At 40.8% G+C, this 22,803-nt stretch overlaps 1 protein-coding gene across 2 annotated transcripts in view; it reads right to left on the reverse strand.

The window, feature by feature from the left end:
- CP (ceruloplasmin) overlaps positions 1-22,803 on the reverse strand; it is a 235,614-nt gene that overhangs the window by 5,941 nt on the left and 206,870 nt on the right. For both annotated transcript variants that reach the window (XM_075340801.1, XM_075340802.1), the window contains exons 15-17: positions 19,545-19,651; positions 11,635-11,854; positions 3,581-3,720 (exon numbers count right to left, since the gene is read on the reverse strand). In XM_075340801.1, coding sequence (XP_075196916.1) covers positions 3,581-3,720; positions 11,635-11,854; positions 19,545-19,651 — 467 coding nt within the window. The remainder of the gene's footprint in view (positions 1-3,580; positions 3,721-11,634; positions 11,855-19,544; positions 19,652-22,803) is intronic.

Raw genomic sequence — 22,803 nt, forward strand, 5'->3', positions numbered from 1 at the left:
GCTATTAACCCCTTAAATCTTGCTGCCAAAGTCTGGCAGCAAGATCTAAATGCGCGCGGCCATGTTTTTTACTTACCGCCGCCCCCACCGGAAGTCACGTGCGTTATCACGTGACTATCGGTGGTTGCCATCGTAGCACAGGGTCATGTGATGACGCCTGCAGCTATGATGTTTCACTTTCGTTTTCCCTCGGCCGAGAGCAGAGGGAAAAACAATGTGACTAAATCTGCTGTTTACAGCTGTATAGCTGTGATCAGCAGATAGATAATAGCGATCGGATTGCTGATCGCTATTGCCCCCTAGGGGGACAAGTAAAATAAAAAAAAAGTAAAAAAAAAAGTTTTAAAAAATAAAAAAAAAACAAAAAACCTAAAAGTTCAAATCACCCCCCTTTCCCCCCATTGAAAATTAAAGGGTTAAAAAATAAATAAATATACACATATTTGGTATCGCCGCGTTCAGAAATGCCCGATCTATCAAAATATAAAATCAATTAATCTGATTGATAAACGGCGTAGTGGCAAAAAAATTCCAAACGCCAAAATTACGTTTTTTGGTCGCCGCAAGTTTTATGCAAAATGCAATAACAGGCGATTAAAACGTAGCATCTGCGCAAAAATGGTACCATTATAAACGTCAGCTCGAGACGCAAAAAATAAGCCGTCACTGAGCCATAGATCCCAAAAAATAAGAACGCTACGTGTTTCGGAAAATGGCGCAAAACGTGCGCCACTTTTATTGGACAACCTTGTGAATTTTTTTTAACCCCTTAGATACAAGTAAACCTATACATGTTTGGTGTCTACAAACTCGCACCGACCTGAGGCATCACATAGATACATCAGTTTTATCATATAGTGAACACGGTGAATAAAACATCCCAAAAACTATTGTGCGATCACACTTTTTTTGCAGTTTTTCCACACTTGGAATTTTTTTGCTGTTTTCCAGTACAATATATGGTTAAACCTATGGTTTCATTTAAAAGTACAACTCGTCCCGCAAAAAACAAGCCCTCATATGGCAAGATTGACGGAATAATAAAAAAGTTACGGCTCTCGGAAAAAAAGGAGCAAAAACGCAAAAACAGAAAGTGCCCGGGGAATGAAGGGGTTAAATTAAACAGAAATACACTCTATACATTGTTAATGTAATAAATGACTATTCTAGCTGCAAACATCTGGTTTTGAATGCAATATCTTCATAGGTGTATAGAGACCCATTTCCAACAAGCACCACTGCAGTGTTCTAATGATACATTGCGTTTGAAAACAGTTTTGCTGATTAGAGAAACTATAAAACTGACCTTCCTTTGAGCTAGTTGAGAATCTGGAGCATTACATTTGTTGGTTCCATTAAACTCTCAAAATGACCAGAAAAAGAGAACTTTAATGTAAACCTCGACAGTCTATTCTTGTTGTTAGAAATGAAGGATATTCCATGCGACAAATTGCTTAGAAACTGAAGATTTCCTACAACGATGTGTACAACTCCCTTCAGAGGAGAGCGCACACAGGCTCTAACCAGAGTAGAAAGAGAAGTGGGAAGCCCCGCTGCACAACTGAGCAACAAGACAAGTACATTAGAGTCTCTAGTTTGAGAAATCGACGCATCACAGGTCCTCAACTGGCAGCTTCATTAAATAGTACCCGCAAAACGCTGGTGTCAACGTCTACAGTGAAGAGGCGACTCCGGGATGCTGGCCTTCAGGGCAGAGTGGCAAAGAAAAAGCCATATATGAGACTGGCTACTAAAAGGAAAAGATTAATATGGGCAAAAGAACACAGACATTGGACAGACGAAGATTGGAAAAAAGTATTATGGACAGACGAATCGAAGTTTGAGGTGTTTAGATCACACAGAAGAACATTTGTGAGATGCAGAACTACTGAAAAGATGCTGGAAGAGAGCCTGACGCCATCTGTCAAGCATGGTGGTGGTAATGTGATGGTCTGGGGTTGCTTTGGTGCTGGTAAAGTGGGAGATAGTACAATGTAAAAGGGATTTTGAATAAGGAAGGCTATCACTTCATTTTGCAACGCCATGCCATACCCTGTGGACAGCGCTTGATTGGAGCCAATTTCATACTCCAACAGGACAATGACCTAAAGCACACCTCCAAATTATGCATGAACTATTTAGGAAAGAAGCAGGCAGCTGGTATTCTATCTGTAATGGAGTGGCCAGACAAGTCACCAGATCTCAACCCTATTGAGCTGTTGTGGGAGCAGCTTGACAATCTGTTATGCAAAAATTGCCCATCAAGCCAATCCAACTTGTGTGAGGGGGAAGCATGGGGTGAAATATCTCCAGATTACCTCAGCAAATTAACAGCTAGAATGCCAAAGGTCTGCAAAGCTGGAATTGCTGCAAAGGAGCATTCTGTGACGAAAGCAACGTTTGAAGGAGAAAATTATTATTTCAAGTAAAAATCATTATTTCTAACCTCGTCAATGTCTGGACTATATTTTCTATTCATTATGCAACTCATTTGATAAATAAAAGTAGCATTTTTCATGGAAAAGACATAATTGTCTGGGTGACCCCAAACATTTGAACTATAGTGTAGGTGTGTGTGTATATATAATTATATATTAGTGCTTTCCGAAAGTATTCGGCTCCCTTGAATTTATATCCTTTTCCCACATTTCAGGCTTCAAACATGAAGATAAAAATGTTAATGTTATGTGAAGAATCAACAAGTGGGACACAATTGTGAAGTTGAACAAAATATATTGCTTATTTTAAACATGGAAAATGATTCTTCAATCATCCACCATTTTCTTAAACTCATTGCAACAAATCTACTAATACTGATAAGATTAAAAAGCACACTCCATCTCTGCTCTTGAAAAGCCTAGATTACTAAAGGTATGGTGTACCTATGTAATGAGCAATTAATGAAACTTTTAGGGTAGATAAATACAATGAATTGTTAGATAATAAAGACGTATTTCTATTGGGCTGAGCCTGTCGTGTGACCCATTGCAGGGACACTTGATAGGACTTTGCCAGGCTAAGCTTTGTGTATCTATAAGGCTATGTGCACACTGCGTACAGTCACTGCAGAAATGTCTGCAGTGAACTGAAGAGCACATGTGCGCTTTAAATCGCTGCAGAAATGTCCGTAGTGAAAATAAAAAAGCTGATTCCATGCGCTCTGCCTGCAGCTCCTCCCATAGACAGAGCAGGAGCTGCCGGCAAAGCGCACGGAAGAAGTGACATGTCACTTCTTAGAACGCAGCGCTTCGGCAGAAGCCGAAGTGCTGCGCTCTAAAACGCCACGTGCGCACGGCCCCTGCACAATCTCCATAGACTGTGCAGGGGACGCAGGACGCATGCAGTTACGCTGCGCTACAAAAAGCAGCGTAACTGCATGTATTTACGCAACGTGCGCACATAGCCTAACTCTGAATGGAGACAGAAAATCTGCATTTGCTGCCCATGAAAGATTTAGTTTAACTCTACGCTTATTGGATTTACCAAGTTTTTTAACTACAGATAATTTTTAGGCATAATTTATAACATGTAATGCAGTGCACTGATTTAAATGTAGAAACTAATTTAATAAAAATATTACCGTATATTTACAGCTGTGTGCATGAAAATGCACGGTGTGCAGATCCACTTCATTCCCCAGGCCCATGAGGTGCCAATTTATGCGGTCACCAACGTGCATAGTGAGGCCGTGTAAGTTGGCATATAATTTACCATTAATACCTGAAATACAAGTGATCACAGACCTTTATTAACAATATACATTAAATCAAGTAACATCATCGCTACTCAAGCAAGGTATACAGTATATTCATGTATCGCACTAGCACATTCTTTACGGTTGACAGGCTAATTAGGAGTCACAGAATTTTTGTTCAGTTTTAAGAATTAAAAGGGATGAAAGGTTTGCTTCAATAAATAATTAAAAGTAAAATCAGAGTATTAAAGGGATAACAGTTATGTAGCTGTGAAGTCCATTCCCAATTAACGGGCATGTAAATGCAATCAGCAAGAACCAATATGAACTATTTCAATATTTACGCATAATAGCTTTCTGATGTTCCACAAATGGAGAGGGCACATATCGCCATCTGGTTGGTATTATTTGTCTGCCAGATACCACTGTTGTAGACCACATTTGCAGGTCACATTTCTTTCATTCTATAATGTCATTATTGATGTTGCACAAATACAGTGGCTGAAATAAGTATTGAACACTTCATCAATTTTCTAATTAAATATAATTTTAAAGGTGCTAGTGACATGAAGTTCTCAGCAGATGATGGTAACAACCCATACAATCCACACAGGCAAAGGACTCAAATCATGGATGTCCATACTGAGTACATGAAGAAAGAGAGGTGCATAAAGCCATGAGAAGTCATGACACCAGCTGAAATATATCATTAATTAGAAAGCAATTCTGAAATTTATTGAAAATTAATAGCACTTGTTCCAACTGATGGCCTATAAAAAGGCATCTCATTACCAAGGTACCACACAAGAAACATCTCATGATGGGACTTTGATTTAATTATAGAAGCCACACTGCTGTATTTCATATACCTGACTTGTGTAGGTTTGTTATGTACAGTAGATATAATCAATGTCTACATAAGCCATTAAAATGCCAGGTTCAAAAAAAAAATCATACCAAGAAGAATCATTCATTGCAGAACTTTTTCCACCTTTAATGGCACATAGTTTATTTTTAAATTGAATTGTAAAGCTGTTTTTCTTTTTCCACCCAAAAAAAACGATAAAAAAATATAAATAATATGGTTCCATAAATATGCACGCCATTTAACTAACCCTTTGAATTTGCAACAGCATTCAGTATTTTTGGGAAGTAGACTATCAGCATGGAATATCTAGAATTCACAATCTTTGCCTATTCCTCCTTGAAGTAGTGATCCAAATCTATCAGATTGTGAAGCATCTCCTGTGTACAATGCCCTCTGCAGGTCAACTCAAACATTTTCAATTGAATTTAGGTCTGGGCTCTGTCTGCAACATTTCAAAACTTTGATCTTCTGGTTGAGTCCTTCTTTTGTAGATTTGGAGGTATTTCTTAGAGTCTTTGTCACATTGAAGGCTTTATAAGAGAGGCCTGAAGCTTTAGTTCAAACGTAACTATTCATAATTCCCTCTACCTAGGCTAAAGCCCAAGTTCCAGCACCCCAAAAAAGTATCAAAGCATATTACTGTCTGCACACCATGCTGTACTGTTGGTATGGTATTCTTATGGTGATTGGGAGTATTGACTTTGCATTAAACATACCTTTTGGAATTACGGCCAAAAAGTTCAACCTTGATTTCATTAGACCATAACACAATTACTAACATATTTTGACATAAGTGATGAAGGTCTTGGTAAACCATAGTAAGACTTGGATGTTTTTCAGTGGAAAAAAAGGCTTCCATCTTGCCACCATCCTCTACAGGCCAGATATATGAAGAATATTGAAGAATATTTTCAGACGCAGTATACAAACCATACTTGCAGGAATTCCTGCAGTGTCTTTAATGTTGTTGTAAGCCTCTTGGCAACCTTCAGGACCAACATTCTTCTTGTATTTTTGATGAAAATCCAGTTTTAGCTAATGTCACTGATATGCCAAATTTAAGCCAATTCTTCATTACTATCTTCACAGTGTTCCATGGTACATCTAATGAAAGAAAATCTAAGAAAAGGTTTTGTACCCTTTTTCCCGACTGATAACTTTCAACATTGAGATCCGTTCAACATTGAGATACTGTGTTGTAAGCTGTTTACTTACAGCAAAATTCAGAGTGCCCACACTTGGTGTAAAGGAGTTGCTAGTAAAATGGAGTGGGATCTCAGGATGTAGTAGAAGATAGTCAATTTTATGTGATGTTTTGATTTATCAAAATCTTTTTCAAATGATCTTTCCATAAGACAGAACCACATTCCCCATCTATAAAAGGGTGTTTACACTTATGCAAGCACATTATTTTACATTTTATTTTTATTTTTCACCTCAAAATTATTTGTTTCCTTCTCAAGAAGCTTCTAGCAGCCTAGAAGCTTCTAGCAGCCTAGAAGCTTCTAGCAGCTTCTGTACATCTATATAAACCAGCCAGTGCGAGCGAGGTACTGAGCGAGCGAGGTGCTGAACTGAACTTAAGTGCTGAATTTAAGATAAGTGCATAGTTTCAACACAATTACATAGTGGTGATAACTGTAATTGTTGAATTTCATTGGGGAATTGTGTGTCTGTTTGTGATTCTGTGAAAAAGGAAAAAAAAAAAAAAAAAAAAAGGTAGTCTTGTGATTTAATTAGTAGGATTAGTCACACCTGTTTCTAGAAGCTTCTAGCAGCTTCTGTACATCTATATAAACCAGCCAGTGCGAGCGAGGTACTGAGCGAGCGAGGTGCTGAACTGAACTTAAGTGCTGAATTTAAGATAAGTGCATAGTTTCAACACAATTACATAGTGGTGATAACTGTAATTGTTGAATTTCATTGGGGAATTGTGTGTCTGTTTGTGATTCTGTGAAAAAGGAAAAAAAAAAAAAAAAAAAAAGGTAGTCTTGTGATTTAATTAGTAGGATTAGTCACACCTGTTTCTAGAAGCTTCTAGCAGCTTCTGTACATCTATATAAACCAGCCAGTGCGAGCGAGGTACTGAGCGAGCGAGGTGCTGAACTGAACTTAAGTGCTGAATTTAAGATAAGTGCATAGTTTCAACACAATTACATAGTGGTGATAACTGTAATTGTTGAATTTCATTGGGGAATTGTGTGTCTGTTTGTGATTCTGTGAAAAAGGAAAAAAAAAAAAAAAAAAAAAAGGTAGTCTTGTGATTTAATTAGTAGGATTAGTCACACCTGTTTCTAGAAGCTTCTAGCAGCTTCTGTACATCTATATAAACCAGCCAGTGCGAGCGAGGTACTGAGCGAGCGAGGTGCTGAACTGAACTTAAGTGCTGAATTTAAGATAAGTGCATAGTTTCAACACAATTACATAGTTTGACACAAGAACATAGTTTGAATTTATCCTTAGACGTTTCCCATTGGGTTTTTTTCTCTTTGTTTTTCTACTTTACTGTTGATCCCCATTTGATAGGTGCTCCATGGACAATGCTACCAGGTGTGTATCTTGTCAGATGTATGCATGCCTTGAGCAGCCGTTCGAGGGTGACTATGTCTGCACTCGATGCAAGCATGTTGCGTGTTTGGAAGCCAAGGTAACTGATCTAAATAAGCAGCTTGCAACACTAAGGGGCATTGCAAACCTGGAGAGGAGTTTAGAGCTCACTGAGCTTTCTCTGGCTGGGGCCAGTGATATGGAGGAGGGTGGAGGTGGGGAAGATCAGGACCCAGAGGTAGGTAGCTGGGTAACAGTTAGAAGAAGAGGTAGGGGGAAAAGTGTCAGGGAGCCTAGTCCTGACCTGGCACAACCTAGTAAATATGCCTGTTTGGCTGATATTAGGAATGAAGGGCCTGGACTAGGGTCACTACAGCAGGATGTTGCTCCTAGCAACCAGGAAAACAACTGCTGTAGGAAGGAGGGAAATAGGAGTGCAGCAAAGCCCAGACAGATGTTGGTGGTAGGGGACTCTATAATTAGGCGGACAGACAGGGTCATCTGTCGCCGAGACCGTGAATGCCGAACAGTGTGTTGTCTGCCGGGTGCTCGGGTTCGGCATATTGTGGATCGGACAGACAGATTGCTGGGTGGGGCTGGGGAAAACCCAGCGGTCATGGTGCACATTGGTACTAATGACAAAGTTAGAGGCAGGTGGAAGGTCCTTAAAAATGATTACAGGGAACTAGGAGAGAAGCTGAAGTCCAGGACCTCCAAGGTGGTGTTTTCAGAAATACTACCGGTGCCACGAGCATCACTAGAAAGACAGCGGGAGCTTAGGGAGATAAATATGTGGCTTAGAAATTGGTGCAGGAAGGAAGGGTTCGGGTTCATGGAGAACTGGGCTGACTTCTCAGTCGGCTACAGGCTCTACGGTAGGGACGGGCTGCACCTCAATGGGGAAGGTGCAGCTGTGCTGGGGGAGAAAATGGTCAGACGGATGGAGGAGCTTTTAAACTAGGATCGGGGGGGAGGGAGGGTAGTGGAGCAAATAAGGGGATAGATAGAGCAGATAGAGACAGGGAGACGGTAGGGGTCAATGAAGGATTAGGGGGGGATGGGACATACAAGGAATGTAGGGAGGCTAGGAGTAATAAAGGTGTTAATAGGATTAAATGTCTACTGGCAAATGCAAGAAGTCTTGCAAATAAAATGAATGAATTGGAGACTCTTATGTTAACCATGGATTATGATGTGGTGGGCATTACGGAAACCTGGCTGGATGAAAGCCATGACTGGGTGACAAACATACAGGGTTATAGTACATTTAGGAAGGACAGGAAAGGCCAAAAAGGTGGTGGGGTGTGTATATTTATTAAATCTAACCTAAAACCTGTGTTGTATGATGACATTGAGGGGAACAGCAACAATGTAGAGTCAGTATGGGTAAATGTACATGGGGAGGGGAATAATGGAAAAATGCTAATTGGAGTTTGCTATAAGCCTCCTAACATACCTGAACAAATAGAGGGTGAAATGCTGGAACAAATTGAAAAGGCAGCTAATAATAATAATCGGGTTCTTATTATGGGGGATTTCAACTATCCAGACATTCAGTGGGACATAGAATCTTCTGGTTCTGCTAAAAGCTGTAAGTTCTTATCTACCATTCAAGACCATTTCCTCTCTCAGATGGTAGGTGAACCGACCAGGGGAGATAATTTGCTAGATCTGGTCCTGTCAAATAGACCGGATACAATTTCAGATCTACAGGTCCGGGAGCACTTGGGCACCAGCGATCATAATATGGTAAGCTTCAACATAATATTCAATAGAACATTTCAAAGGGGGAATGCTAAAACCTGGAATTTTAGGAAAGCTGATTTCAACAAATTAAGGGAAGAGCTTAAATGTGTAGATTGGGACAAAGTCATGGTAACTGGGGATACCGAACATAAATGGGGTAAGTTTAAGGATATACTACTAGAGTCCTGTAAAAAACGTATACCCAGTGGTAATAAAATGTCCAGGAATAAAAAGAAACCACTATGGATGAATAAGACTGTACAAAGTATAATAAAACAAAAACAAAGGGCATTTAAAATCTTAAAGGCTGAGAATACAGAAATAGCATTGCAGGAGTATAAAGATATCAATAGGAAATGTAAAAAAGAAATCAAACAAGCAAAATTAGCTACTGAAACAAAAATCGCCAATGACATTAAAATAAATCCCAAAATCTTTTATAAATACATTAATGCCAAAAGGAAAACAAAGGATAGTATCGGCCCCTTAAAATATAATAACAAGTTAGTTATAGAGGACAAACAAAAGATTGAAATATTAAATAGGCATTTCTCATCTGTATTCACCAAGGAACTGACTGTACCAGGGATCATTCAACAAGTGAAAAATCAAAGTCCACCACCCGATATAATTAATTTAACACAAGATGAAGTACGCCTACGTCTGAGTAAATTAAACATTGACAAATCCCCAGGGCCAGATGGCATTCATCCACGAATATTGAGGGAATTGAGCTCCGTAATCGACAGACCGCTGTATCTCATCTTTTTAGACTCACTTGTAACAGGGTTGGTGCCTCAGGATTGGAGGATTGCTGATGTGGTACCGATATTTAAGAAAGGTAAGAGGGTAGATCCAGGCAACTACCGTCCAGTAAGCCTGACATCAGTAGTATGCAAAGTTTTTGAGGGCATTTTAAGGGATGACATGCAAAAATATATTGCAGAAAATAATATGATAACTGACAAACAGCATGGATTCATGAAAGATAAGTCGTGTCTAACCAACCTGTTGGGGTTCTATGAGGGGGTAAGTTCAAACCTGGATATTGGTAATGCAGCTGATGTGATTTATTTGGACTTTGCAAAGGCATTTGATACTGTACCACACAATAGCCTTATACTAAAGCTCCAGAAGCAAGGACTAGGGGACACAATATGCAACTGGGTAAGGAATTGGCTAAAAGATAGGAAACAAAGAGTAGTCATAAATGGTACATTCTCTAAATGGGCTGTAGTCAGCAGTGGGGTGCCGCAGGGATCTGTGCTTGGACCGATTCTTTTTACTCTCTTTATTAATGACCTTGTGGATGGGATTGATAGTACAGTGTCAGTCTTTGCCGATGACACCAAACTATGTAGGATATTAAAAACTGACCTGGATAGTACAATATTACAAAAAGATCTGGATAAGATGTCAGAATGGGCAGATACTTGGCAAATGAGATTTAATGTTGATAAATGTAAAGTAATGCACCTAGGACGGAGTAATCCTATAGCTGCATATACATTAAATGGAAGTAAACTCGGGACTACAGAACAGGAGAAGGACTTGGGTATTCTCATTACAAATAAGCTGAGCAGCAGCACTCAATGTCAGGCAGCAGCTGCTAAAGCAAACAAGATTTTAGGGTGTATAAAAAGAGAGATTAGATCCCGTGATCCCAACGTATTGTTACCCCTCTATAAATCACTTGTAAGGCCACATCTGGAATATGGGATCCAGTTTTGGGCTCCACATTTTAAAAAGGACATTCAGAAGTTAGAGTCAGTTCAAAGGCGGGCAACTAGACTATTACAAGGAATGGAAGGCCTCCCATATGATGACAGGTTGAAAAAGTTAGATATGTTTAGCTTAGAAAAAAGACGTCTCAGAGGAGATCTCATTTATATGTATAAATACATGTGTGGTCAATATAAAGGACTGGCACATGACTTATTCCTTCCAAAGACAGTACTAAGGACTAGGGGGCACTCACTGCGAGTGGAAGAAAAGCGATTCCGAAACCTAAATAGGAAAGGGTTCTTTACAGTTAGAGCGGTCAGACTGTGGAATGCCCTACCACAAGAGGTAGTAATGGCAGATACTATAACAGCTTTTAAAAAAGGGCTGGATGATTTCCTCAGTACACAAAACATTGTTGGTTATAAATGACTTAGTGACTAAATGTAGAACTGGTGGAGGAAGGTTGAACTAGATGGACCTAGGTCTTTTTTCAACCTAAGTAACTATGTAACTATGTAATGGATTTGTACAGTTAATGGTTGAAATAAAGTGGAAAATATTCTGAAATGATTTTTTGTTAAGATTTTTTTATACGACAAATACCTGGCATTTTAACAGGTGGTGTTTAGACTCTCTATATCAAGTATTTCCTTTAAGAAAAAGTAATGTTTGTCAGACTTTCAAACATGTAAAATGGCATAAAATAAACTCAGTAACACAGTACCCATCTCCTCTCACTCCTGTGCTGCCGTTTCGCAGGTCTGTGCTAATCTTTGTATCCTAGCCCCGAAGTGATGACTTTTCAACAAGTACAGTGTTGGCTGCGGCCAATCACTGGCTGCAGTGGGGATCTCGCTAACATCTGCTATTGGCTACAGTGTACACATGTCCTTGTTGAAATGTCATCACTCGAGCAGGAAGAACAGAAACCAGAGAAGACTCCAAGAAGCTGTGGGACCGAAGAGGCAAGAGGATGGTAATAAGAGTGTCACTCAGTTTATTTTATACTATTCTAGCCTTTTACTAAAACATTTCAAGGGTCTTGACAACGTACCATGCATCTTGTTGCTTTCAATAAAATCTGCATCATCTTTCTTCACTTCCTCAGGATGCAGGGAATATGTCTTAATGTTTTCTTCTAGGTACCAGGATTCATTTTCATCAAATATCATAAAAAGAAGAGCAAATCGCAAGATTGCCTCCTTATGCAATCTAAATAGAAATAATGTTTTCTTGCACACCACAAGAGGCCCAATCAATCCACTGTATGTGTCCTAAGAGGAAAGTCAATAACTCAATGCGCTAACATGGGACAACGAATCAAGTTTGTGATGACTCCTTTAAAAATAATGGCGATTACACAGTACATATGGACTAATACATTGGCAGTTTGAGCTCTTAGAGGGAACACCAGGATTCCTAGGCAGCACACGGTACAGAACATATTGTTATATAAGCAATGAAACAATGTCACAATGACCCATTTGTTCCATTAAAAGTCAATGTAAAGTTTGCACAGTGAAGAAACATTGACAAATGCCTGTAACGAGCACTACAGGAGCCATGAAATATTTCTTTGTCAACGTAGCGCTTATTTTTGCTGGACAAGTTGTACTTGTTCTTGGCAAAATGGGTCAATTTGTTTTTATTCCATGACAATTAGTGAAATAGAGACGACATTCACTTATTTTAATATGCAAAGAAAAAATTTGCTTTACCCCATAAAGTGTTTTTTTGTGATAACAATTCTCTTTGGTTTTCATTATCTTGCCCAGCTCTGAACTGCACCTTTGTTTTGATGCTGCCAAGGCTGGTTGTGAATGAGATTACCATGTACAGGACTACAGTTCCCCTGCGACGGACATTGACCCTTATGCTTCCTGGCCCTACAATTACAGAACTACCTGGTAACACTCAGCAAATATGCTCATTTATATTATTTAGATTTTTTTGGAATGGGAAAAGATAGGGCAAGTGATGTACACATTTCCCTCTTTTAAATATATTTTAAATTGATTTTTCAAATTGTAACCCCCTTAAAGAACTTAAAGGAGTTGTCCAGATTTGGCACGAAATCTGAAGACATTATGTGACTGCAAACTCAAGAAACCTCATTGCACGCCTGACGTGCGCTGTTAGAATTTTCCAATGCAGGTGGTCATGTGACCACAAGTATGTGATATGCATACATACAGGCACATTTTTGCTGCATGCATGTGGCCCGCTCTATTGAGTAGGGTCACACACGTCTAGTTGAAATGTGGCTGAGAGTATGCATATCATACTTGTGGTCGCATGACTGCCCCCTCCCAGCACAGGAACCAGAAAATCCTGACAGCACACATCATGTATGCTTTCAGAATTCACTAATCTGTAGTCACACAGAGTGACTGCAGTCTTTTATGCGAAACCAAAGCAATGCCTTAAAGGGAACCCGACAGCTGCCCTAGCCCCCCTAAACCACCACCAAGACTGAATTCTTACATTCTAATAAGAATAATCTAGTTCTATATTTTAATATTTCCAATTGAATTGCTTAGTGATTGCTAAATAAATCAAACAATAACTTTAAACCCTGCACTTGCACAATGTAAATCAGTGTTGGGGGTTGGATTGTTTCATTGGACTATTTCTCCCTCCAAATGTGTATCTCCCTGTGAGCGTTAGTGACATGACTTTCAAGAGAGATGTTACTGCTGGCTGTTGGGAAATCTCGCGGCTGGCTGAATCCAGTGGCACTGCTGCCTTTCTGGCCATGCGCAGTTCCCTGTTGGAGCTGGGGAGCGTGCACCCGTCTTCATAGCGTAGAATAAGAAAAGAAGAGAGGCAGGGATGTTCCCTGTGTGAGGAAATAGGAAAACTCTGCAAGTGGGCCAATTAATGAAAGGGGCTCACCAGAGTGCGTTGCACAATTATCAGGTGCTGCAACTCTGGGAAAGGCAGAATTCAGACTGCAGCAGTCATCAGCAAAGAGAGCCCGCCCTTCTCAAGAAGCTGACTGGGAACAGGTGGCTGGTCTGAAGAAACGGGAGGAGGTACCAAAAGAGGCCCCACCCTGGAGGGTCTGGTCCAGAAAATAGAAACTTCCCCCAAAAATTTCGGCCAGCACCATTAGTAAAGCAAATGCTGGAGAAATCTGATAAGACCATGGCAGAAGCTCTGCCGACTGAGAGGATGGCTGGGGACAAGACGGCCGTCATGAGGATCCTGATCTGAGGACCCAGGTACAGCGGCTGCTGACTGATTTGGCAAACTGAAGCCTTACAGAGGCAGAAGACCAATGGGCTCAACAATAGAGGGACTCGGAACCGGGGTAGTTGCCCATGGCCAGGTACCAACAGTTGGCCACTGTGGGAGAGGTGGCCTTCTACAACCCATGGCATGGCTACAGATTCATCTTGGAAACCGGAGAGCAGGACTGGATCTTTGTCAAGAGGACCGCATTGGCGTGTGGGCATTTATTCTGGACTGATAGTCCCTTAGGCTCTTTTCAGATTGTGTTTTGCCTTTGTTCACAGGTCACATCGGGGCATCCGTCCGAACCGCCCCTCCCCCACCCTGCAAAGCGTGTTTTGGATTAGGGGCCATTGACTGTAATGGAGCACACTACGTTAGCATGTGTTCTGTTTTGTACCATTTTTACACATATACGTTTTCTGCAGACGGACACCCGAACGTAGTCGACTACATTCGGGTATCCGTCTGAAGAAAACGTAGGTGTGCAAAAATGGTACAAAACAGAGCACACGCTAACGTCCAAAACACGCTTTGCAGGGTGGGGGAGGGGCGGTTCGAACGGATGCCTCGACGGGACCTGTGAACGTAAGGCAAAACGCAATCTGAAAGGAGCCTTAATGAAGGGACTTCGGGAAGCCTTCCTCAAAGTAGACAGGCCCCAAGGTGCATATGTTACCCATTCCTGAGAGCAGAATTTACAGTCGGGAGTCAGATTTACTAATTCCATCGTGCCCAGGATGCAGCCGAGTAAAGAGTCGGCATAAAGAGAAGGTCGGATCCCAATACCCGAGTCGTGACTGTTGCACCTCAGCACTGAATTGTTCTACATTCCATGGGGAGCGGTCAGGAGATCCAGCCCCTGAAGTGGGCCCAGAGCATCTTAAAGTACCCTGTTCCTTTTTGTCCTCCATACCTAGTTTTGCGCTCGTTGTGCTCCCCTATGCTGGATAAATCAGATTGTGGGCAGGTGACAAACCTGCTTATTCTCTACACCATGTAAACTGCCTCAGCTCCTTGCCCCATGTACTTTACCTTTGCCCCAAAGACTTTTCACTTGCCCCCAAAGATATTGCCCCATGGATCTTTCCTCATGCATCTGCAAAGAGGGGAGGAGGTGAAAAGAACTTGTAGACCCTGTGGAGTGGCTCTATGACTGTCGCATGCCCCTGCTAGAAATGGGCATGCGCGTGGGTCATGCTGCTGATGGCAGAGAAGGGACTGTTGCCTGCGGGCAGCCTGCTTAAAAGTGTGAGCCCTCATTCGGTACTCGGATGAGTGAAATGGACTCTGGCCTATGGTCAACAGTGATGGAATCTAAAGTAAATTTATATATTTATGTAGCTTGTTGAAGTTCTGGCAGAGGACAGCCAGATTTCAGAAGGGAGGTGTGTAGGTGGTGGTCATGTTGTTCACACTCCTACTGAGTTTTATACAGTCATATGAAAAAGTTTGGGCACCCCTATTAATGTTAACCTTTTTTCTTTATAACAATTTGGGTTTTTGCAACAGCTATTTCAGTTTCATATATCTAATAACTGATGGACTGAATAATATTTCTGGATTGAAATGAGGTTTATTGTACTAACAGAAAATGTGCAATCCGCATTTAAACAAAATTTGACCAGTGCAAAAGTATGGGCACCTCAACATAAAAGTGACATTAATATTTTGTAGAGCCTCCTTTTGCAAAAATAACAGCCTCTAGTCACTTCCTGTAGCTTTTAATGAGTTCCTGGATCCTGGATGAAGGTATATTTGACCATTCCTGTTTACAAAACAATTCCAGTTCAGTTAAGTTTGATGGTCGCCGAGCATGGACAGCACGCTTCAAATCATCCCACAGATTTTCAATGATATTCAGGTCTGGGGACTGGGATGGCCATTCCAGAACATTGTAATTGTTCCTCTGCATGAATGCCTGAGTAGATTTGGAGCGGTGTTTTGGATCATTGTCTTGCTGAAATATCCATCCCTTGCGTAACTTCAACGCCGTCACTGATTCTTGCACATTATTGTCAAGAATCTGCTGATAATGAGTTGAATCCATGCGACCCTCAACTTTAACAAGATTCCCGGTGCCGGCATTGGCCACACAGCCCCAAAGCATGCTACCAAATTTTACTGTGGGTAGCAAGTGCTTTTCTTGGAATGCCGTGTTTTTTTGCCTCCATGCATAACGCCTTTTTGTATGACCAAACAACTCAATCTTTGTTTCATCAGTCCACAGGACCTTCTTCCAAAATGTAACTGGCTTGTCCAAATGTGCTTTTGCATACCTCAGGCGACTCTGTTTGTGGCGTTCTTGCAGAAACGGCTTCTTTCACATCACTCTCCCATACAGCTTCTCTTTGTGCAACATGCGCTGTATTGTTGACCGATGCACATTGACACCATCTGCAGCAAGATGAAGCTGCAGGTCTTTGGAGGTGGTCTGTGGATTGTCCTTGACTGTTCTCACCATTCTTCTTCTCTGCCTTTCTGTTATTTTTCTTGGTCTGGCACTTCTGGGCTTAACAAGAACTGTACCTGTGTTCTTCTATTTCCTTACTATGTCCCTCACAGTGGAAACTGACAGTTTAAATCTCTGAGACAACTTTTTGTATCCTTCCCCTGAACAACTATGTTGAATAATCTTTGTTTTCAGATCATTTGAGAGTTGTTTTGAGGAACCCATGATGCCACTCTTCATAGGAGATTCAAATAGGAGAACAACTTGCAAGTGGCCACCTTAATACCTTTTCTCATGATTGGATACACATGCCTATGAAGTTTAAAGCTCAATGAGGTTACAAAACCAACTTAGTGCTTTAGTAAGTCAGTAAAAAGTAGTTAGGAGTGTTCAAATCAAGTAATTGATAAGGGTGCCCATACTTTTGCACCGGTCAAATTTTGTTTAAATGCGGATGGCACATTTTCTGTTAGTACAATAAACCTCATTTCAATCCAGAAATATTACTCAGTCCATCAGTTATTAGATATATGAAACTCAAAGAAGAAGAAAAAAGCCAGGGTAGCATCTGAGGAAGGGGGAAATTATTGTTTTATTGTATCCCTGAAACGCGTTGTAGCTCAAATAAATGTTCATTATTTTATCTCCTATCTCCCTTGTGAGCAGCGCCCTTTATACCATGGCTTTTTTGTTCTTCTTTGAATACCTTATCTCTCCTTTGGGAGTCCACGGGGTGCCGCAGCTCCAGCTTAGGAGATCTAATTACATTGACTAAACAGATTAGCCTGGCTCTGTTACCAGTGGGAACGGAATTCCTCTTATCTGATCCAGGAGTGAGACGCCAACCCAAACAGGAGGATTGCAGGAGCTCTGAGCACCAGCAGCCTTGAAATCAAAGGCTGCTGTATGATCATCCTCAGCAGGATCCGTGTCGGCCAGCCAAGGGGTAACCTGTATCTCTCTGTCAGTGCTAACAGACAGTGTTGTACCTCTAGTACAACACTCATAGGAGAGTGGAATTGTTTCATTATTCACCGCATAAAGTTTACTCTTACACACAAGAGCGCCCTCTTCTCTCTTTTTTTCTTTCATAGATATATGAAACTGAAATAGCTGTTGCAAAAACCCAAATTGTTATGAAGAAAAAAGGTTAACATTAATAGGGGTGCCCAAACTTTTTCATATGACTGTATTGTTTTATGTGTATTATGTCAAATGTGTTTTATATGGACTGTGCTGCTGCGGGAGGATGTGGTTCCCCAATGTAGCAGAGCCGAGACTTTATAGTGGCTGGCGTCTTAACGCTCAGGCTTGGTAAAGTCAAGTCTAAGTGTATTGTGCCGTAATAACTATGTATATGGTAATGTAGAATGTGACCTGTTACTTGCCGTTAGTGTGTTAGCAGTGTAATGCAAAGTATAAGAATGTTATGTAGATAGACTTTGATAGTGAGTAGATGTAGCATTGGAGCTAGGTTCCCCGGTAATGAAGGGAGCTAGGAACAAAGATGAAAGGCGTGACAGATGGCCAGAGGGATGGCTTGAGAGATGGGTCTCTAAGGAATCAGTTCTGCAGTGGGGTTCCTGGAGTAAAGACCTGACCTTGTCACATAACTTGGGTCTGTCATAGAACTCGGAGGTATCCTCCAAGGGTTCGGTGCTCATGGCTCACCTTAGGATGGGCTTAGAAGAGTCAAGGGACTAGACTAAACAGCGGCAGCAGAACCGTATAAATATGGCCATGACTGTCATGAAGGTGGAAGGAGTAGTAAACAGTTTACAGTTATTTTGCCAAACATTTTCCAGTGTCCTGTGTCTATCTACTACATCAACGATGGCGACCGGCTGCGGGATAGTGGACACTGCCCTGAAGTGTACAGTAGGTGTCATGCACTGGCTCTCTCTGGCAAAGGAGTGCGGAGTCCTCATGGCCTGGCATCCCCACCTTCCTTCAGATACATCTTGTTAGTGTTGGGATGGCTTTTATGCTTTCTTTTTTTTTAACCAAAATAGTGTTAACTAAATAGCCTATGTTATTTACATGTATTATTACTATTTACTTATTCACTTTCTGTAGGGCATATGCTTAATTTGCATGCCTGGGGCCTTTTATAGGCCTTTGGCTGATATATTAACCCATTAGCACCCTGCAATCACATTACTTCTATAAGTTTAGATGCTGGGGCATTTAAATAAGCAAGTTATCCCAGATTCAATGTGTTGTAGCAGGAGCAGGTCTGTATAATCAAATCTTGTTTCTGAGGGTGATCCTGTAGAGCATTGATAGTACACGTGCGATCACCATGATGAAAATGTACGTCATCATGTCGGAACAGTCAACGGTGATGTACATCTTTGTCATAAGTCTTTATGGAGTTAATCTGCCGATAACTGTAAAATGAGCCATCTACTGTATTTCCATTGTGCCTGGTTACATCCTTCTGCTAAGTTCTGCTGTATTATTGATTATTATTGTATTATTATTTTGCTTGTTTTGGCAGGGACTAAACCATTACAGGTACCTTAGCTTTGTGCTTTATATTAATGCATAACTGTCCATGTCTTTTGGCACAATTCATGTATACTACCTATGATTCAAGGGTGCTGTGGATGTGACAGAGTCTTAGATCCATGTTTTTTGTGTATTTATGTCTTACAAGCTTCTCTATACTTGACATTCTTCTACTGATTTGAGTTGTAGGTTTATGTGTTAGGCTATGTTCACACAGGGCTTTTTTGGTAAGTTTTTTCCTGACCAAAACCTAATCGTGTGGCAGGAAATCTCCTTTGAGTCATCTGCGTTTTTGGTGAATTTTTCATGTGTTTTTTTAGTACCAATTTTGCTACAGATTTGGTGCGGATTTGCTGCTTTTTTTCTACAAAATGGGTTGTATCAATGAAAAAAACGCAGTAAATCTGCAGCAAAGAATTGCAATGCTCATTCTTTAAAAACCTGACCAAAACCACAGGTATTTGACAAAACAGTCAGGGAAAAAAACTGATGTGTTTGTGTGTGTGTGCATGAGATTTCAGTAATCTCATAGACTTTGCTGGGACTGTAAAAATCACCTTTATCTTAGCATGGATTTGGATAAAACCAAGGCAAATCTGCAGCTAAAAAACGCAGCAAAAACTTACCAAAAAAGCCCTGTGTGAACATAGCCTTATTCATCAGTATTTATGTAGAATTTGTGCTATTCACTTTAGAGCTTGGTGGTTGTGTTCTCTAGACCAGGATACACCAGGTTATTATAGTAAAATAAATGCAAAGCATGTTACCTTGATTTGATCAACTTCTGAATAATAAGCCCAGGTCAAACAATTGTTTTCCCTCAATGCAGGGCCAGATCTTTCAGGAATATTCCATATATACGTTTCTATGTTTCCTGTAGGAAAATTTCAGACAGATTACACCGGGGAACAATTGAAAAAAAAATTCTGTTGAGTTAGGTTTCTGAGCTGATTTATACTAAAATTGGCATGCTGATTCCAACAATGTAGTCAGTTTTTTTCTATCACGTCAAGTTTTTCCTCCTCAACTTACCTACCATAGAAGCACAATTGCACTGATTTCTGTAATAAGACTTGTTATCTGAGTACAATTCGACTCATATAGAGCTACGTGGCAACTTGTAAGAGTAGTCACAACTGAGACAGTGTGGTGAGAGGTGTGTGCAGCTCCCAATACGTCATAATTATCAATATCTTTACACAAAAAATGTATCATAGTAGGAATAAATAGGATTTGTGATAGCTTTTCTCTTTACATTGGGCGCTTAGTTGTAATTTGTATATCTTTTATGATTTTTTTGTTTGTTAATTTTCAAAGCTTGTAACTTTCCATCTCAGTGTTTTATTTACTTATCTACATATTTCCTTTGTTTCAGATCATGTCTGCTCCTTCTTCCTCTCGTCGTAAATGCCTGAACAACCCTGACTCCTTCTGCTATATTTGTGGTGTTTTCACCATTCCAGTTCAAAGGGCAAACATCAGTGCATTTGTCAAACAAGCATATTTTGCATATTTTAAAGTAAAACTCGGAGATCAAGATAAGCCGTGGGCCCATCACATAGTGTGCAAGCAGTGTGTCGAGAGTTTACGGATGTGGACCAAAGGAACACGTGAAAAGTTGGCATTTGGTATCCCCATGGTGTGGAGAGAGCAAAAAAGTAATTCCACAGACTGTTACTTCAGTTTAGTGAAAACATCAGGATTTAACAGGAAAAATAAAAAGTAAAATAGAATATCCAAATCTACCGTCAGCTATCAGACCAATGCCTCGTTCAGCTGAAATTCCAGTGCCAGTTTTCGAACAGCTACCATCTCTAGAAGTTCTGAGTGATGTTGACGAACACAGTGACAGCAATGATGCAGAATTTGAAATTCACAAGGATTCAGTTCGTAAGGGATTTGATCAGCACGAGTTAAATGATTTATCACGTGAATTGGGCTTATCAAAAAAAGCTTCAGAATTACTAGCATCAAGGCTGAATGAGAAACAGTTACTTGAACAAGGAGCGAAGGTATCATACTTTCGTACTAGAGAAAGTACATTTTTGCAGTACTTTCGGTGTGACAGCGGTTTTGTGTTTTGCCATAATATTCCTGGTTTACTACAAGAATTAGAGCTTTCAATGTAGAATCCAAATGAGTGGCGACTGTTTATTGATAGCTCAAAGCGGAGTCTTAAGTGTGTCCTTCTACACAATGGCAATTTATTTGGTGCAGTCTCTATTGGGCATTCTGTCTCTCTTCGTGAAGAACATGGAGATGTAAAGAGAGTTATTGAGTTATTGAAATACGACACACAATTTGATCATCTGTGTTGACCAAAAAAATGGTTTGCTTCCTTCTTGGTCAGCAACGTGGGTACACAAAGTATCCCTGCTTTCTCTGTATGTGGGATAGCAGAGCTCGAGAAAAGCATTGGGTTGAGTCGAATTGGCCTCCAAGATCTGGTCTTAAACCTGGAGATCCTAACATTCTACATCAGCCACTTGTTGACAGGAAGAATATACTATTCCCACCTCTGCACATAAAACTAGGTCTCATGAAGAAATTTGTAAAAGCATTGCCAACTGACGGCGACTGTTTTAAGTACATCATGTTGTCACTTCCTGGACTGTCCATTGAAAAAATCAAGGCTGGTGTGTTTGATGGTCAACAAATTCGACAGCTCATCAAAGATGAACATTTCACCAGGACTACAGTGCCTACAAGTAGTATTCAACCCCCTGCAGATTTAGCAGGTTTGATAAGATGCAAATAAGTTAGAGCCTTCAAACTTCAAACAAGAGCAGGATTTATTAACAGATGCATAAATCTTACAAACCAACAAGTTATGTTGCTCAGTTAAATTTTAATAAATTTTCAACATAAAAGTGTGGGTCAATTATTATTGGTTTAATATTTTGTGGAATAATCCTTTTTTGCAATAACAGCTAATAATCGTCTTTTATAAGACCTGATCAGGCCAGCACAGGTCTCTGGAGTTATCTTGGCCCACTCCTCCATGCAGATCTTCTCCAAGTTATCTAGGTTCTTTGGGTGTCTCATGTGGACTTTAATCTTGAGCTCCTTCCACAAGTTTTCAATTGGGTTAAGGTCAGGAGACTGACTAGGCCACTGCAACACCTTGATTTTTTCCCTCTTGAACCAGGCCTTGGTTTTCTTGGCTGTGTGCTTTGGGTCGTTGTCTTGTTGGAAGATGAAATGATGACCCATCTTAAGATCCTTGATGGAGGAGTGGAGGTTCTTGGCCAAAATCTCCAGGTAGGCTGTGCTATCCATCTTCCCATGGATGCGGACCAGATGGCCAGGCCCCTTGGCTGAGAAACAGCCCCACAGCATGATGCTGCCACCACCATGCTTGACTGTAGGGATGGTATTCTTGGGGTCGTATGCAGTGCCATCCAGTCTCCAAACGTCACGTGTGTGGTTGGCACCAAAGATCTCGATCTTGGTCTCATCAGACCAGAGAACCTTGAACCAGTCTGTCTCAGAGTCCTCCAAGTGATCATGAGCAAACTGTAGACGAGCCTTGACATGACGCTTTGAAAGTAAAGGTACCTTACGGGCTCGTCTGGAACGGAGACCATTGCGGTGGAGTACGTTACTTATGGTATTGACTGAAACCAATGTCCCCACTGCCATGAGATCTTCCCGGAGCTCCTTCCTTGTTGTCCTTGGGTTAGCCTTGACTCTTCAGACAAGCCTGGCCTCGGCGCGGGAGGTAACTTTCAAAGACTGTCCAGGCCATGGAAGGCTAACAGTAGTTCCATAAGCCTTCCACTTCCGGATGATGCTCCTAACAGTGGAGACAGGTAGGCCCAACTCCTTGGAAAGGGTTTTGTACCCCTTGCCAGCCTTGTGACCCTCCACGATCTTGTCTCTGATGGCCTTGGAATGCTCCTTTGTCTTTCCCATGTTGACCATGTATGAGTGCTGTTCACAAGTTTGGGGAGGGTCTTAATTAGTCAGAAAAGGCTGGAAAAAGAGATAATTAATCCAAACATGTGAAGCTCATTGTTCTTTGTG

This window comes from Anomaloglossus baeobatrachus, chromosome 3 (assembly GCF_048569485.1).
Source record: "Anomaloglossus baeobatrachus isolate aAnoBae1 chromosome 3, aAnoBae1.hap1, whole genome shotgun sequence".
Taxonomy (NCBI): domain Eukaryota; kingdom Metazoa; phylum Chordata; class Amphibia; order Anura; family Aromobatidae; genus Anomaloglossus; species Anomaloglossus baeobatrachus.